The sequence below is a fragment of the Urtica dioica genome, chromosome 9, assembly GCF_054948205.1.
Source record: "Urtica dioica subsp. dioica isolate 48M chromosome 9, U.dioica_male_clone48M_v1_H2, whole genome shotgun sequence".
Classification (NCBI taxonomy): Eukaryota; Viridiplantae; Streptophyta; class Magnoliopsida; order Rosales; family Urticaceae; genus Urtica; species Urtica dioica.
In genome coordinates this window covers 24,545,308-24,564,034 of record NC_142764.1, presented here as the reverse complement: position 1 = coordinate 24,564,034, position 18,727 = coordinate 24,545,308, and the positions used below count along the sequence as shown (strand labels likewise).

At 33.1% G+C, this 18,727-nt stretch overlaps 2 protein-coding genes across 2 annotated transcripts; both read right to left on the bottom strand.

Annotated features, from left to right (window-relative positions):
- Positions 1–475: 475 nt before the first annotated feature.
- LOC149386065 (uncharacterized) lies at positions 476–4,075 on the bottom strand. The gene is made up of 3 exons (XM_089626458.1): positions 4,069–4,075; positions 1,483–1,700; positions 476–1,369 (listed from the first exon to the last, which is right to left on the bottom strand). Exons 1-3 carry the CDS (start codon positions 4,073–4,075, stop codon positions 476–478), a joined length of 1,119 nt encoding a protein of 372 aa, XP_089482584.1.
- Positions 4,076–9,767: 5,692 nt separating this feature from the next.
- Positions 9,768–11,028, bottom strand: LOC149386064 (uncharacterized). The gene has a single exon (XM_089626660.1). The coding sequence runs from the start codon at positions 10,891–10,893 to the stop codon at positions 10,156–10,158; it is 738 nt and encodes a 245-aa protein (XP_089482786.1). The 5' UTR covers positions 10,894–11,028; the 3' UTR covers positions 9,768–10,155.
- Between the last annotated feature and the right edge of the window lie 7,699 nt (positions 11,029–18,727).

Here is an 18,727-nt window from a genome sequence, read left to right as displayed (position 1 = left end):
TTTCGGTTTTAGACTAAATTGGACCGGATACTGGACCGAGTTTTTAAAAACCGAAAATTCGGATTCGGATACTAAAACTGTCAAAAACCGAACCGAACCGATCCAGTTTCACCCCTAATGCCAATTGCCAAACCGGAAAACACATTTGACGTCACAAATATATCACATGCTTTGACCCAAAATCACAGCTGTATTTATTTTGAGCCATTAAAAAAGTATATAAGCACTTTTGAAGGAACCCATGAGACTCCACTCGATTTTCAAGAAAAAAGAGGCAATCTTTGCCCTGAATTTTTGGAGAATAGGTAGAGAAGTATAAAAATGCACGTTATTCTACTATGACCTGTAATTTTCTGGCTGAATCTTCTGGAAGATGGTCACTCGTTGCATGATACAACTTTTTTTTTTTCAAGGAAGTTGTATGATACAACTTTTTTTTTTTTTTTTTTTGAGGAAAAGTCACTTGGACTAGTCATTAATTGGGCAAATCTGCCAAAATGCTCTCCCACAGACCGGGAGGAGCGTAGTCATACCAGATGGCTAGTGCGTGGAAATTCAAAGCCATTTTAGCAAGGAGATGAATTACAGTATTACATTTTCTGGGCGTATGAATAATCGTAGCAGAATCAAAAAGGGGGAGTTGAAGCTTGATGTCCTCAAGGACCGCTCCGCATTCGGTGATGGGAAGGGGGGCTCCCGCAAGAAGAGTCGGGATGGTGAGACAATCGGTTTGGACTTCAATATCTTTTAGTCCAAGATCAATGGCTGTGCGCAGTCCCCGCTTAATAGCAAGCGCCTCTGCAATGAGAGGTTCGATCTCGCCGCTACCTTGAGCGAAGAAGCAGCATTTGACGTGGCCCGTACTGCTGCGAAGAACGCCTCCAAACCCGCAGCTGTTTCCATTGGAGAAAGCGGCATCGGTATTGATAGCAGTGGTCCCAGGTGGAGGAGGAGACCAGCGAGTGGGTTTAGATATCGTGGTAGCTGTGCCGCTCGCCTTGGAGGAAAGAGACGCCCGGAAGTCTTCCAGTAGCTGCAGTGTGAGGTTGATTCGGTCCGCAACGGGTCGTGTAGTGTTGCTGTGGATCCCAGCGTTTCGGTGATTCCACGAGCTCCACATGATTATCACGAAAGCCTCAAATTCACTCGAGCTAAAGGAATCTTGAATCCAAGTGAGAAAGTCCACCATATCACCTTGGTACCCATCCTTGATCAGCCGCCACCAACCAAGAATTTTCCAGGCTTGTTTGCTCTCCCTACAAGACCAGAGGGCGTGGAAGACGGATTCGCGCTCTTTCCCGCAACGAGGGCATCTCGGGTCAACTTCCATACCCCGGTGAGAAAGCGTGCCGTAGTGGGGAGCCAGCCTCTGCAAACTTTCCAGAGAAAGAAACGAACCTTAGGGGGAAGGTGTAGTCTCCAGATGGCAGACCACCAGCGTCGGGTAGGTTCTGGGGCTGAGGGTTCCGCCACGTCGCATGCCTCCGAGGCAACCCAATAGCCACTCTTGGCAGAGTATTCCCCGTTTCGATTGTGATGCCAACGAAGAGCATCCAGAGTAAAAGCTGTGATTCCCGGGATTCTCCGAATGGCAGCCCTATCCTCCGGGCCAAACCAGGCGTTAAGACGTTCCGTGTCCCAGGTCCTGTCGCGGAGAGCGAGGTCAGCGACTCGTATCAAGAATTTTGGCTGCTCTTCTCCTTTTAAGAGTCAGATTTTATATTTTAAAAATATGGCAATCGTTTCTGATAATAGTTTTTATACTTTATTACAAGAGTATATAACATCTTTATATTTACTGCGTATAATATTTTTAAAGTATTAAGCAATCATTTTTTAATTTTTATTCATGCTTTTAGTTTTTATTTTTAATTTTTTTTTTACTGCGTTTAATTTTATTTATTGTTTACAGTTTCGTATATAAGAAAAAATAACTGTTAAATGTTATGTTAAAAAAGATTAAAATAGGACACTATTTTGGAAATATTACATCCTAAATATGCTATTTTCGTAATTTTTCTTTTAAAAAAGTCACATTTTCATTGTTTAGAACTTTTTCGGAAAATTGTATAATTTATTTTTAAGATGGACAAAAAATAAGAATGGTATGATGTATATATAACTGTATGTTTTTATTCAACTTGTCGTACTAAAATAAATAAATAAAAAAATTCTTGAAGAAGTATTAAAATAAATTTATTTGCTACGTTTTACAACTAAAAACACCAGTATTTTGATATGAACCAAACTTTCAAAAAAGATAAAGAAATTTTTTTGTGGGATTTAAATAATAAGTTCTTATACACTGAATCGTATTTTCAATATTTTACTAAAACACTATATTTAGAAGTTGATCAAACTTTATTTATATTTACTTTTTCTATGACAATGGAGATTTTATTATATGGAAGGAGATAACCTGATCATTAGTTTTGAAGATATCATCAGTACAATAACATAATTGATTTTAATCAAGTGATCAATACAATTGAGCATATTCAATGAATAATAGTACACACGAATGTATGAAGTACAATATTATTAAATCCTTGACATAACCTTTATAACTAATACAGGAACACGATCAACTAATGTGGAGAGACGTGAAAAAAAATATTATATAAACCTAAAACAAACATTAAATGCAATATAGAATAGAACAAATCGAAAATTTTATTCATCATTGTTCACAGAATAAAAAATTCTAATTTGATAGTTTCACGGTTTCACCACATCAAAATTTTTTGTACCATTCCGGTACTAATATTTTTTTTTATTGGAAAGGAGAAGAGTATATTTAAGTTTATAATTTTTCTGTTACATAAATAATGTCGAAAATAATCAAAATAAAATGGTCTATTTTAGTTTGACCTGAATTTCAGTTCGGTCAAAGCATAATTTTTTTTTCCAACCAGGTTCACATCTGCCATTATCTCATTATTATATCGTGATGGGAGTAATAGAATATGTTGGTGGAAATGGAATGGTTTTAACTTTTAACCATGGATTGAAATCCCGGGGGAACCGGACAGGAACCGGTCGGGATCCCCTTTTTTGAACTCCCCGGCACCGGAATCTTTAAAATCGGAATTTTCCGGTGATTCCGGGAAAACCGGACCGGGAACCAGTGAGGAACCCGGTTCCCACTTCCCGGTCCAGTTCAGTTTAAAAAAAAAAACAAAAAAATCGGGTATAAAAACCCGGGTTCTCCTAAAAAAACATCATTTGCGTTGGTTTGTTCTCTCCAAAATTCCGCCGCGACCTAGTGAGGAGTTGCCCAGATCCCGCCCGGATCCCGCCGTGTCGCCAGCTTCCCGACGCGACGAAGGTGAATTCTTCCCAGATCCCGCCGGTTTACTCCTTTCCCGGTGAGCTTCCCGACCACTTTAGGTTTTTTGATGATTTTGAGTTTAATTTTTGAAATTTCTTGATAATTCTTGAAGATTAAGTATAAATTGATAGTTGTGAACATGAATGTGGTGTTTATTTAGAGTTTGTGTTCATGCTTCTAATTTTTTTGTAATTAATCCGAATTATGTTGTAATTTTTTGATTAGTTAGTGATGATTAAGGTTATGTTGAACTTGTTTTTTGATTTATGATGAAATTCTTATGAATTGTTTTTAATTTTAGAGTTTGTGTTCATGTTTAAATTTTTTTTGTAATTAATCCAAATTATTTTGTAATTTTTTTATTAGTTAGTGATGATTAAGGTTATGTTGAACTTGTTTATTGATTTATGATCAAATTGTTATGAATTGTTTTTAATGTTAGAGTTTGTGTTCATGTTTATAGTTTTATTAGAATTAATCCGAATTATTTTGTAATTTTTTGATTAGTTAGTGATGATTAAAGTTATGTTGAACTTGTTTAATGATTTATGACCAAATTGTTATGAATTGTTTTTAATTTTAGAGTTTGTGTTCATGTTTATAATTTTATTGTAATTAATCCGAATTATTTTGTAATTATTTGATTAGTTAGTGATGATTATGGTTATGTTGAACTTTGTTATGAATTATTCTAAATTTTCATTTAGATCCAGGAATATGTTAGATCTTGTGAATACGATTCATGAATGTTAGTTTAATTTAATTTACTAAAGGTGATTTGTTAATTTGTAGGTTACATCTTACAAGAATGTCGGGGAATGACAATGAGGGAGAAGACGAAATGCTCTGCTGGATTGACGAAGTTCACATGGACGACGTCAACCAAAACCCGGATCCGACAATAGCTGAAGTGGCTCGAGAGCATGGAGTTGATCCGGAGCAAGTGCTGAACGAGGACGTCCAACCTTAACGCGGATCCGGAGACAGTTCGGATTCAGATGGCGGAGGTTCAAGTCGTAGATCAAGCGGAGGAGATAGAGATGAAGATGGATCAGGGGGAGGTGGTGGAGGTTCATATCGGGGTGGAGGTTCCTTTAGTGCTGGAGGTTCATTTGGTGATGTCGGCGGTGTTCAAGTTGGATACGCACCATCGGAAGAAGATTATGATCGTCTTCATCACCCTACCTTTTTTTATTCAGGATACGGGCGCTGAGGTCAGGGCGGAGGTATGAATGATGCCATGTCATTTACGTCTAGCAATGACGTTGATGACTTGTCCTACAACTTCGGATCGGTATCAATTGGTCCTCAAGGCACGTAGTCCTCTTATGATGACGGATCTTCCAGCTACAACCAGGAGTACTATGCATCAAGTCAAGCTCCCGAAACGGTACGACCAGTTCTAGGTTATCCCCTCCACTCCATGTTTGTTGCTTCATCTCAGTATGAGTACGACTATCACTTGAACATGTACTTTCGTGCATGTGCACATTACATGAGTTGGTATGATTACTGTATGACCGCTGCATACGGTCGCTTTGAGTAGTCATTTATATTTTTTCTATGTTGAATTTGTTGAACTATAGTATTTGGTGGATTGTGTTGAACTTTATCATTTTGGTTTGCACTATTGAACTTACTTTTTGTTGTGTTTGTAATTTGGTATTGTGTTGAAACATTGTACACTATTTTTAATTTTATGAATTTTATCCTACGTACTTTGTATGTTTTCTGTATATTTCTTTTCTGAATTCCCCTCGGTAAATACGGTATTTCATTGTATTCCTCTACTGTAACGGTAAGTTCAACGGTACCGGTTTCTTTTTTTTTTTCCTACTTTCCTCGGTATTCATTTACGATACCAGAGGTTACCAGTAAATTCTGAAGCTCGGAACGGTAACGGTAACGATAACGGTATTTCGATCCTTGCTTTTAACAAAATTATATAATATGAGCACGTTTCACTTTGAGTTTTGAAGCTGTAGTATCTTATGAGAATATTCCATAAGAAGTTGATTAAGAATTTTTGAGGCCGAAAAGTCAAATATGCGTCACTCAATAAACGCATGCAAGGAAAACTCTCATTAAACACCTCTCGCAACTACCTCAGGTGGTAAATCCTGAGCATTCACTAAAGATGTGTTTAGAGCTCTATTCTCGTCCAAACCCACCTATCGTTTCCCTCTCTCATTGCTCTTATCCGGATGATTTTGTATAGACAATCGGAGTTTATTCTTTATTTCGAATATATCATCGAGCAGTTTAGAATACATCTTTAATTACGTTGACTTTCCTGGTAATTATTCTATGCTTTTTTTTATTATTGAATTTTTTTGTTAATTTCTTAGCATTTTAGAAAATAGCTGATTTTAATCTTATTTGGTAAAAAAAAAAGGTTGGATATTGTGTTGGTTAATTTTAAGGCAATTGAGTAATGTGTTTGTTTTAACATAAAAAATTACACATAACCTTATATTGTTTTTTTTTTTTTTTTTTTGAGAACATAACCTTATATTGTTCTCGTTTATTTTTTGTGCACATTCACAAAAATAAATCACGTCTTCGATATTTAGCTTGTGTATTTCACGAGATACGATATTCATTAATTAATGTTGGTTATTCTTTTTTTATTATTATTAGATATTCAATTTTTAATTTGAATTGGTCAAACATGGGTTATGACAGTTGTTTTATATATCGTTGGATTTTAATTCGAAAATCATGAAATGTGGTATAGACCACTTTTGTGGTATTGCAATATTGTTAAAATAGGAAAGGATATTTTGAATATTTTCACTCTGTTATTTTTAGAAATGGCTACTTTTCAAAATAAACAAAATGTTAACTATTTTCTTAAGTATATGTTTGTGAATTGCCAAATAACTACCGTTCTCATTTTTAATTAAATATCACAATCCTCCTTTATATTTACAATTCATTAGTTTTTGTTGATATTTTATCTATTTATTTCTTATATGGCTAAACTATCCATGTAAACTCCATATTTGACTCATTAAACGTATTAGATTTTATATCAACCATCCAATGATAAAGACAAGATAAAAATTGTAAGAAAAATCTGAAAATTACTCAAGGCTCTGATCATGGAAATTTTGCTTTATTCATGACTATCTTCTACGCATCTAATTGTACTAATCAACAAAGATAAATGATAGTAAAATAAAAAAGAAAATAAACTTATAAACAAGAAAATAGAAAAGATGAGATCTGAAAAGAGTTTGTTTGACCTTCGTAGCAATCTAGTCACTATCTCATATAATCTTGGGCATCGAACCTGGAAGCTATTGGAAATTCCAACTCCGATGCATTATTTAGTCAAGCGGAAATACCGCTTCTGTGAGTAACGGTATGGAAGGAATGCTTTCGATAGCGTTTCGAAAGTGGAAGAAGACTATCAGATTGTTTGGACCTATCCATCAACTATTGTGGCCTTATGTGTGTTTGATTTTTAACGTGCTTTAAGTCATCCCTTTCGACAAATGCATGTACGAAATTGGGTAACCTTTGAGATCCCAAAATCTTATTCAACGCAAGTCTATATATGCACTACAGAATCCACATATTTATTTCACGTGAGACTTTTTAATATTTTTTTCCTTCACAATACACCTATTTCGCTTCACAATTTTATGGTATCTTTTTCGACACACTTTCAACATCAAATTTTCATTCATTTAAGCTTCAAATTTTGCAAATAATGACCGAATTTGTACATGTCATAAGATGCATATATTAGAACCGTCGGTTTTGATGAGTGATCATACTAAAATAACTTGCACAAATAAGCCAATTATTCAAGTCAAATTATCTTTATTTTGCATTATACCCAATATGAGTGTGGTGTGTGGCCGGAAGTACTCGCATCGATAACCATTTTTGTGTGCGTATGAAACAAATCAGAGAGTGGGAGAAAAAGTTAGAGAGTGAAGAAATAGAGGTGTTGAAGTAATTGACTAAAATAAAAAAAAATTAAAAAACAATTCTTCAAAATTTCGGTAAGTGAAGTACGATTAATAGTATTCATGGTCATTTTCCAAATTTTAAATGAACAGCTTCATAAACTCGTAAAAGAGTTAAGTTACAAGCTTCTAACGCGAGCATGCTCTCGAATTCTTGAATGATCACGGCAACGACCTAATTTGGACTTGGTATCTGAGAGCCGAAAACTCGATCAAATAAATCAAATTTTAGTTCATGCTTGACTAGTTATATATGACGAACCATATATGGTCAAACTTTTATCGAGTCATGCCTCATGGCTGGGCTCATCAGAGTACCATGCAGTATGCATACAATGTTAAAAAAAAATTGAAAAAAAAAACTTGAAATAATTTTCTCGCTCTTGTTGAAGTAATGCAATGAATGCATATAATGAAAATGATGTGATGAAAAAAAAATTGGTGTTCAGATGAGAGGATCTACATAAAATCCCAGGAAAAAAAACAGATTGAAAATCTAGACAAAAGAATAATTTTTACACATTTAAGGGTAATTTAGCAAAATAGTCAACTTAAACGTTGGGAATTGCTAAATAGCCAAGGTTTTGTAAATATTAGGTAAATAACCAATTTTATATATTTACAAACGTAAATATTAAGTAAATAGCCATTGTTATATTAAACCACATCATCATTTATGGTTATTTACCTAATATTTATCAAACATTGACTATTTAGCAATATCAAACATTTAAATTGGCTATTTTTCTAATTTTTTTGTAAATTTAATCATACGTAAATAATAACCTTCCTTGTCATAATTAAACCAAGGAAAGCTGAAATGGAACAAAATCAAAAATTTGTTCACGTCATTTTTCACGGTACTAGAATTTTAATCTGGTATTGTTTACGGAACTAAAATTCCAATATTGTTTTTGATATTATTCATAAATAATACTAGAATTTTTTTTTATTTATTTTAAAAAATAGACTATATTTTAGGTTTTAAAAAAATATTTTTTAATTAGGTGAACAATGTCGAAATCAACCTGAACAAAAATATTCCTTTCTAGTTGGTCAGAATTCCGACGCGAGTCAAACCGAAAATTTTCGGTCCAATTATGAACCAAAATTTCGGGTCGGTCTATTCCGACCCAACGCCCTCCTTTAGACATGCCTTTGCCAGCTGGCACACCGACATGGCAGTACAACTTGATAACAATAGTCTTTATAACCAGTTGGTAATTACCACATAGAAGCAAATTCATATAAAAAAAAATAAATATGAAGACCATTCCATACCCGACTAGATTTTTTTTTTCCCCTGCTGTTTTCAGTGAAAGACAAAGCACAAATGCAAACATTGATAATCAAAGGGGACCCTTATATGGTACAAAAGATGTTGAATTTCCTATATACATTTATCGTCATCGTGACACGATGATCGTGTAAATTATGTTCCGTCATTTTCTGCGGACCTCTTACTAAAAAAGAATAATACTCTAAACTAAAGGACGAAAATAAATCTGAATACAATAGATGAATAAACGTAGGCAAATTGTAAAACCAAACAACTCATATACTATTACTTTTATGTTTTAAAAATGTACTTTTAAACTTGGCGAATGAATTAATATCTGGAAGAAACTAAAATATATATATATATATATATATATATAGAAAAGAAAAGCTAAACGTGGGTATAAGCCCACACTGAGCCAGTGTGGCTCCTTGGGGCCAGAACTGTAATCAAGTAAAAGAATTGCTGCTTTTTTTTTTTTTTTCTAATCTAAATGTCCATTAGATTTAAAATTAATATAAAAAAATTATGAAATATAAATTAGTAAGACAATGATATTAAAAATGTTCAGGATAAGTAAATTACATTTTAGGATAGCTTTACAGTTAACAATGATATAAAACATTTAAGAAAGAATTGATTTTTTTTTTTCACATGTGCACGTACTTGATTTTTCTTGGCATTATAGCTTAAAGCGAAATTGAATTTTTTTTATTTTCCCTATAAAATAATATATATATATTCAAGTAGCCTTAGTCAGTTAGTCCTATCTTTGCAAAATTTGTAGTCCAATGAGAAAATATGCAAGCGTTAAAGCTAAAAGCCAAAGTGATCATCTTCAGTTTATATATAAAAAAAAAACATAATAAATATATATTTCCAAGTAATCTTAGACCGAGCTTTGCCAAAATTTTAGTCCAACAAGAAATTATGCAATTCACATAAGTCGTAAGCATTTTTTTTTCATTTCTATTTGGATCTTGATAAATAGATATTATTTGAATATGATAAACATTAATCATATAATATTTGTCTATTACCGGTATCTCAATGAATTCTAAATTAGAATTTCTAATAAATGATATTAATATCGGTATTAACATGTATACTTATCGATTTGTCGATAATCAGTATCTCCGTAAAATTAGAGTACCGATATCACTAGGGGTATCATTATTTTAATCATTGATCATACTTATAAGACAAGAATTTGTTGAAAATAATTGATACATATCTCAAAACACACAGTGAATATAGGGTCGATTAGTCATTTTTCACAAAACATACAAAGTCTTTTGGGTCTGAATCTGATGCCAAATTCTTCACATACATTTTTTTTTTTTTTTTTTGGCATGATCAGAGCATCAGTTTGATAGTTATTACAGTATTAAAAAAAAAGTATTACACTAAAAAGGTAAAACCAGCAAAAGAAAAAAAGATCCCTATGTAATTGTTTTTTCTCCCTTTCTAATTATAGATTAAAAAAGCAATAAAATACGCTTTCTTTTCTTTCTAAATCTAAAACGACCAAAGCGACCTTTATAGATTTGATAAGCACTAGTTAATTAATTAATTACATTAAAACAAACCTGCTGAGAGGAAATGTCAATCTCGATAAGATTATCTTCGTCAACGTGAAAATCCAACACTCTCTTCCCTTTGCAATTATTCCCATCCAACGCGATCTCGATAAGCCCGTCATCGTCTCTGTCCTCCTCTTCCCACCTGAACCTCAATTTCTCGGGCGACCCCCAAAATCCCGTCCCCGAGATATCGCCGTCCGACGAGATATCGGACTCCGACTCGGAATATTTACAAACGACACCTTCTTTGCTGTCGTTTTCTTCGTCTTCTTCGTAAATGATCTCCAAAGGCGCTCTCAGATTCCACTGGACGAACGAGACCTCGAAGACCGGACTCGGTTCGAGACCCGGCTCAGGATCCGAGTCCGACTCGGACCAGTCATCGCGGTCGTGGTCGTGGTCCTCCTCCGCCTGAACGACAGTGCTTTCCCTGTCGTTTGAGCTGGTGGTTTCGGTGTCGTTTCGTCGTTTCTGTGACTGGGCGGCGCCGAGGCGGAGGAGAGAGAGCAAGAGAGCGGCGGTGAGTACGAGGACCGGAGAGAAGACTATGGCGGTGAAGTGGGTCGGAAAATACAGGAATATGAGGGCGTAGAGAGTGACGATCGTTGAGAAGAGCGGGTTTGAAGAAACCGACGTGGTTTTGTCGCAAAGGCTCATTATCATATCGCGTCGTTTAAGTGTTTCTCTGATATGATCGATGGAGCGATTTATGAGTTTCATTCAAAGTTCTATGGGTTTTGTAGAAGAGTCAGCGTTCTCTTCCATGGATGGAAGAGAGAAGGATGTTTTCTTATAGAAAGGAGAAATAATTGAAAGCGAGAAAAGGGAAGAAAGAAAAAAAGCTAAGCATGGGATGAGACGTTAAAAGAGATATTTGAGAAGGAGCAATCTATACTTTCTATTGGGTTAAAAAAAAAAAAATCTATACTTTCTATTTTTCCTTTTTCATTTTTTATCCGGAAAAAAATAGACTAAATGACAATATATCGCTTCTTCAAATATATAATTCAAGAATTTCTATAAATTAAAAAATTCAAGAATTTATCTCTATTACGTCTTTTTAAGTTTATTATCAAGATTACTAATTTAATTAATTTAGTGTCAATGAAATTATATTCTATTTGCTCTTTTATTGAACACTTTTCATTTCATTTCATTTCATTTCATTTCATTTCATTTCAACCTTTGTGAGGGGTTGGAGTCTCAAATTTCCTCCATTAAAATATGGTCGTCGGACTTATCTGGTGGCAGACAAGTCATTCCAAAGCTTGGCAGAGTTTGACTGTGATTTTTGGATTGAGAAACCATCAAGGATCAAATATTTCTCGACCCAAAAACCACAGACAAACTCTGCTAAGCTTGGAAGAGTTTTAAGATGTCACAAATTTTAAAATACAAACCCAAAAATTATACACAAACTCTACCACGTTTTGGAATGACATATAGGTTTAAAAAAAACGGATTCAATCAATTTTTTCGCCTTTTTTTTTTCTCCTCAAAATACAATAATAGTTTGTGGTGAGGTATGATAATTGTGATATTTTCCAAGTTGATATTAAGTTATCATTCGCATTTATTAATTAGTAGACAGTAGACTGGGTAATCGAGCAAACAAGTTAATATTCTCTATCATAATAACTTTGGTCTAATTTGACATTTAAATATTAATTAGTAGACAATAGACAGAGCATCGAGAAAACAACTCATTGGTCGAGAGAGAGAGAGAGAGAGAGAGAGGTCACAATGTGTGTACATAGATACATGTTCAGAAAATCACACGTAGTGCTCTCTTACTTTGTACGCTCTTACTTTGTAAGAGTGGAAGAGTGTAGTGGTGTTTTGGCACTTACCCATAATGGTATGAACAAAGCCGTTAGATATCGAAAAACCATCGGTTACCAATAAAAAACCGAATCGGTTATCGAAACCCCGAAAACTATGTCAATTTAAAAAAAAAAAAAAAAAATTCAGCCAATGATTGTGTGTTGATTTTTAAAAATTTGAAATTTTAACCCCCATGATCATGAACGTTAATAGAATTATAGAGGGTTGATTATTCAAATGAGTGTGCTGAATTGCAAAACGTGATGTATTGTAATAAAGATATTGTGAACTATTTAAATTTATATCCTATGTATGAAAACACTTTATTTTATAATTTTAATAATTATGTGTTTACTGGATGACTCTCGATAAATTCGGTATTTGTTAATTTACCACATCAATAATGGTAATTTTATCGGTACAGTTTACACATTTCTTTATTGGATATCTCGGTAAATTATTGGTATCTCTCGGCATACTAGCAAAAAATGAGTTTCGATACGGTATCAATAATGGTGCTTCAATCTTTGAGTGGTACTACTCTTGCTAAGACTGGTGCTCCGTTGTCTATGGCTTTCAGTACGACGATATTAATATATGCCATTTACCAATGTCGCCTAAATTTGTAGTGTCCACATCAAACAAATCATGATTCAGCCTCCGCATCAATTTTTTTTTTGCTATGCCCATTCATGAACTTAAAAACTCTGTCAATTTACTAAACCAAAAGCTGTCTTCATTAGTGCCATTTGATTTGTGATGAGACACTAAGTCGTCAACATATTGTTGAGAAAATCACTTCAAACAATGTGCAATATAGTTTTCCTAACTTTTTTTTTTTACAGATTTGGCTTGCACGGCAATTTTCGCCTGTTATCGGAGGCTTGCCCAACTATCCTTTTCTGTCATGCAATCCCTTCGAATTGAATGTTGTCATGCAAAATGTTTAAAATAATCCCTTCGAATGTTACTTGCTCGATTTCATGGTTCCATGGATGCATTTGAAATAAATTTTGATGGCACAAACATTCTAAATGTCCATCGTCGTTCTCATTCAGAAACCGGAGTAAGATTTCTACAAAGCCGAAAATGGAATAAGCTATATCTGAAATCAAATATTTATTTCCAAAGGTGAGACAAGCTTCTCCCGCTACTTTAGCTGGGACAAAAGTCTCATTCCTACTCTAAACAGTAGATCAATAACATTATTCCAAGGAAAGTCATATAAAATATATATATATATATATATATATATATATATATATACACACGCGCGCGCATATATAAATACAAATATAACTATATAAATGTGATGTAAAATTATAAGTGCGAAAATAAGATAGAACATTGTTACTATAAATATAATAAATAATTATATAGTTGACTACTTGAGATTTATATTCACGTGGAATAATTAATAGTTTCAATTTTGTTATGGATGAAATAAAAAATAAGCTAGAAATTAATAAATTAATATCAATTCACTTAGAATAACATATATTCGATACTAATTGACTTCACGAGGAAGAACGTTTGAATTCATGTATAACAATTTATTGAATTACTTTTCAATCACTATTATATCAATAATTGTGTCATTAGATTATATAAAAACAATCAAGATTTACAAGGAATAACGTTGAATCATGTGGTAATTTTATCAAGCCTAAATTAATTTTGACATCACTAGCTATATACAAAGATTGTAATTTAGTTTTATCATTAATATATTAATCGATTTTCAGTGCCGTCAATTACGATTTTCATCGCCACTGTCCTCGATTCGCAGCATCATCGACGGATGCTCCTATTACACTCGTAATCTCTAAGTATTCGTATTAGCTAAAATTAATCATACGTCTTCTTTTATTTATTTTTGTGATGGATGATTGTATTTTTTTATTCTTATTTTTCTATTACAACTATGTTTAAGATATTTTATTTTGCTTAGACTGTTTTTTTTTTTACGATTATTATGTTTTTGATAATATAACCACAATGAATTGAATCCGAATTTCTAAACAAGATTAAATAAATCATTCAACACGACTATTAAATGGTTTAATTTAAACGAATATGAGTTTGTAAAAAAACGGTCGGATTTGGATCTAGACTCTAAACATAATTGATAAATGATCGGATTTGGTTTTATCAATTATTTTTAAAAATACGATTAACATGACACTGTTACAACACGAATACGAAATTGCTCTCCCTAGATAAGTGATTGTCCAATTTGATTGTCTATGGTGGCGAATGCGTCTTCCAACGGACCTAAGTATGATAATGGGAAAATATCAACAATATCTCCTATGTTTAATCGAAATGCAAAATTTATCCCTTCGATTTCTAGAAATTTCAGACATATTCCTTTATTTTAATTTAAATGATATATACCTCCCCTAAAAAATGTTATAGTACAAACCATCCTTTTCGTTTATTTTTCACAAAAAAAAAAAAAATTGAAACTCCCCAAAATACCCTTAATGAAATAATTTTTTATTTTCTATTCTATATACAAAAAAAATTAAATTAAAAAATTTCTTTATAAAAAGTTAAGGATTTTTTTTATAAGGAGAGATTTTTATTTTTTAATGAAATAGAAAATAAATATTTATTCTATTAAGGGTATTTTGGGGAGTTCAAATTATTTTTTTTTTGTAAAAAATAAAAAAAGAGAAAAAAATGATGATATTTGTTATATAACTTTTTTAGGAGATGTATATGTCATTTATATTAAACTGAATGACTATGTATGATATTTGTAGAAATCGAAGAGATAAATCTCGTATTTCGATTAAACACGAAAGATATTCTTGATATTTTTCATATGATAATTGATTAGATTAGGTGTTTTCAATAAACTTTGGGTTTCCTCAATATTCCTCGGTTTTGTAAGTCATTTCTATCATTGCACCTTCTAGTCGTTGGAATATAATTTAAATGTAATTATGAATCAGTATTATGAAATTATATTCGACATGTAGGTAGTTTTTGAGATTTGCATTAAAAAGTCCAAGAATCCCACTTATTTTTTCTTTCCCTTTTCATGATTGGATTACCTGGCTGTATACGTGTCAGAGCCCTAAACCTGTCATTATTCTATGATAAAGGAGTTCTAATTATCCTCTTTTGTGAATAAAGAGAAGAACCGTTTGTACATTCTCATGTCTACATACATCCATATAATTTATGGATTATAGGGATATGTAGCTTACGTGGGCCCTTCCCGGGAAAGACTTCTGAGATTGTAGTTCGAGATTTGTTTTTTTTTTTTTAATATATTAGTCATCGTGTTAATTAGATAGCAAACACAAATTAAAAATTTTAAATTAAAAAAAAAAAAACCTTCTCCTCGTAGAATAATTTTGCTTCGGTAAAATTTGAACAAAATCTAGACTATTTAGGGTAGGGGTGAAACTCAAATTTTGCCAAAATTTTGGACCAAAACATAATTTGCAGTTCTTAATAATTGTTGTACTTCACAAGTTACATTAATTTGTTGATCAAGGTTATCTCGACCCTTAACTACTAGAGCATTGTAAATATTAGGCATCTTGCCCGGTGAAAAAGCTACATCCAATACTGGACCAATTATTTGAGCAATACGACCAAAGTTTTTTTTTTTTCAAGCGCAGAAGCCTCAGGACTAGAACTAGTAGGATTTATTCTCATAAAAATATGTCGAAATTTTTTGAAAAAAATAGAAATCCATAATAAATGTTCGATAGCAAAGCAAATTATGTTGATAGGTTAATCCAAGTACGAAATGTGCGTTAGCACTCGATTTTATTGGTACCAAAAATCCAAGTGAATCCAATTGAATTGTTTACTTCTTCAATGTAAATTTTAGTAAGTTAATTTTAAAGTTTAAGTCCCATTAAACTCCATTTTCAACAAGTTCATAAAAAAAAAAGATTGAAAAAGACTCTCATTTGACTATAATTATAAACAAGACCTTGCATATTATCGATAAAATTTGAACCCAATTTTCGCTTAATTTTTTTCTCTTATTTCCTATTTCAATATATTGATTTTGGGCCATTTTTTTTATTTTTTGTCTCTATGCCCCTTCTTTACTTTTCATGGACGAATAACGCATAAATGAAACGGTCCAACATAATCTAAAACTAAATTTCGGTTAATCGGTTTGGTTTCGATTTTAATTAATTAATAGTAGATATATATTATATCAAACATATATATATATATATATAGAGAGAGAGAGAGAGAGAGAGAGATTTCTTAAAGTAGATCTAATAAGTAAACATATCAATAATAGACCTCTTATTTTGAAAAAAATATATATATGGACTTTTGACCTAATTCTATTAAAAATATGCATAAAGTAATTTAAACTAACTTTTTCATTTCATCATCTTAATCCATAGCATTAATCTATCGTATTTCATCTTATTTCATTTTATTCAATCTTATTCCATCGTATTCAACTGTATTTCATCGTATTCCATTTTATTAATTTCTTGTTTATGTTGATCACATTATTATAACTGGTAATAATGAAGCCGTTATTTCTGATCTCAAGGCTTTCTTTTTGCAATGTTTATTGCTTAAAAACATTGGTCTGCTTCGTTATTTTCTTGATACTGAGGTTTCTCATTCCAAGCAAGGAATATTTCTCTGTCAATGCAAATATACTCTTGATATTTTACGTGATTCATGCATATTAGGCTCTCGACCATCATCATTTCCTATGGAACAATGCCTTCACTTGTTACCTAATAATGGTGAGCCATTATCTGACCCATCAATTTATTGCCGCCTCGTCGGTCGTCTCTTATTATTGTAACGAAACCGGATATTCAGTATGATGTCAACACTCTTAGCTAGTTCGTGCAAACTCCATGTTCCACTCATCTTGACGTTGTCGACTGTGTTCTCCATTATCTAAAAAGGTCAGTTGGAAAAGGTCTACTCCGTTTCGCTTCCAGTTCTATTTCCTTAAGCGGTTATTCTGACTCGGACTAGGCATGTTGTCTAGTTACTAGGCGTTCTTCAACGATATATTTTTACAATGCTAGGATCTAGTCCAGTTTCGTGGAAAACCAAGAAACAGGCGATAGCCTCTCGTTCATCTATAGTCGTGCTATCGCGGCTCTTACCGCCGAGCTATAGTGGTTACATTCTCTTCCCAAAGGCCTTGGTCTTCCACATCCTCATCCTATCTTTGTCCAATGTGATAATCAAGCAGCTATTCATATTGCTAAAAAATCAGTTTTTCATGAACGCACTAAGCATATTGAAATAAATTGTCATTTTGTTCGCGAAAAAATTAGAATCGGTCTTATATCTCCATGTTATGTACGTTCCTTTGATCAGTTAGCCAACATTCTTACGAAGCCACTTGGAGCCGACGCTTTTCACCGATTTCTTCCCAAGTGGCGACTAGTCGCGGTTAAAGCCTAAAATGTCGTTGTTATTTAGCTGTGACTTGGCGCGGCTATTTTTGGTCGTGGCTGAGTGTATGTTTAGTTGTAGTGATTATGTTGAGAGAGAGAGAGAGAGAGAGAGAGAGAGAGAGAGAGAGAGAGAGAGAGAGAGAGAGAGTTAAATTGACACTATATAAATATCTTTTTAATGTTACACATATATGTATAAATATCTTCTTAATGTATGTATAAATATCTTCTTAATGTTACACATATATGGTAGAGCATAAAAATCATTAGGTTATTGTTTATATGTTTTTATGTAAACTATTGCTCAGATAGTGCTTCTTTCAAACTTATTACCAGTTTGTGTTTGAGATCAGTTTGGTAATGATTTTTGGACCATTCGTTAAGTATATAACTATGTAGTTTTCAAAAAAAAAAAACCATGATAGCGGCTAATTAATCATCCATTAATGGTATATCAATTCTCAGACTATCCGATGTTATGTTGTCTTACAAAATTATTAGAGAAGTGCGAGCAATATTTAATATGTAAATCAGTAAAATTAAAATAGAATTATCATTGGCTGATTTGTAAATAAATTTGGTGCAATATCTCTTTCCCGTATACATAAATCCACACATTTATACAGGTATTTCAGATAAGGTAGCCACGTGATGATGGAAATTAAAGGAAAATAATATATTATACCATGTTTTGGCTTAGAAAATTTTGGCCACAATAATATTTGAAATTTCACACGGCACTTCCATCTTTGCTTGTAATGAATGGGGATGGATTGATAAAGTTAACATAAAAAGATATGTACTGTTATGCCGTTATTTTTCACAAGTGAAAAGCGACACTCTTAATAATAAAAAAAACCTACAAGAAAATGGCTATAAAAGCTGAGCCCAAAACGACTCTTAAAGCTGAGCCACAAAACGGTTTTGAAGGTTTAGCCCTAAACGGCTCTGAAGGCTAAACCCAAAATGACTCTTAAGGCTGAGCCACAAAACAGCTCTGAAGGGTGAGTCATAACCCGGCTCTGAAGGGTGAGCCCAAAACAGCTCTGAAGGCTGAGCCATAACCCGGCTCCGAAGACTGAGTCACAAAACGGCTATGAAGGCTGAACCACACAATGACTCTGAGAGCCGAGCCACGAAACTTCTCCGAGGGCTGAGCTACAAAACGGCTCTCAATGCTGAGCCCAAGAAATTTGGAGTCCAAGAGTCAAATTTCCTATAAATACTACATACATTTTTGAAAGAAAAACAATTTTTGGAGAAGCAAGACACTATAACTTCTCTCTCCCTCTCTATATTTCCAACAGCAA

What these genes read in the sequence shown, in the direction of transcription:
- LOC149386064 (XM_089626660.1), bottom strand. Translation starts at nt 10,893, where the DNA reads ATGAAACTCATAAATCGCTCCATCGATCATATCAGAGAAACACTTAAA.
- LOC149386065 (XM_089626458.1), bottom strand. An exon ending in GCTATTGGGTTGCCTCGGAG is followed by an intron (nt 1,370 to 1,482) that starts GCATGCGACGTG and finishes GAAAGTTTGCAG; the next exon opens with AGGCTGGCTCCCCACTACGG.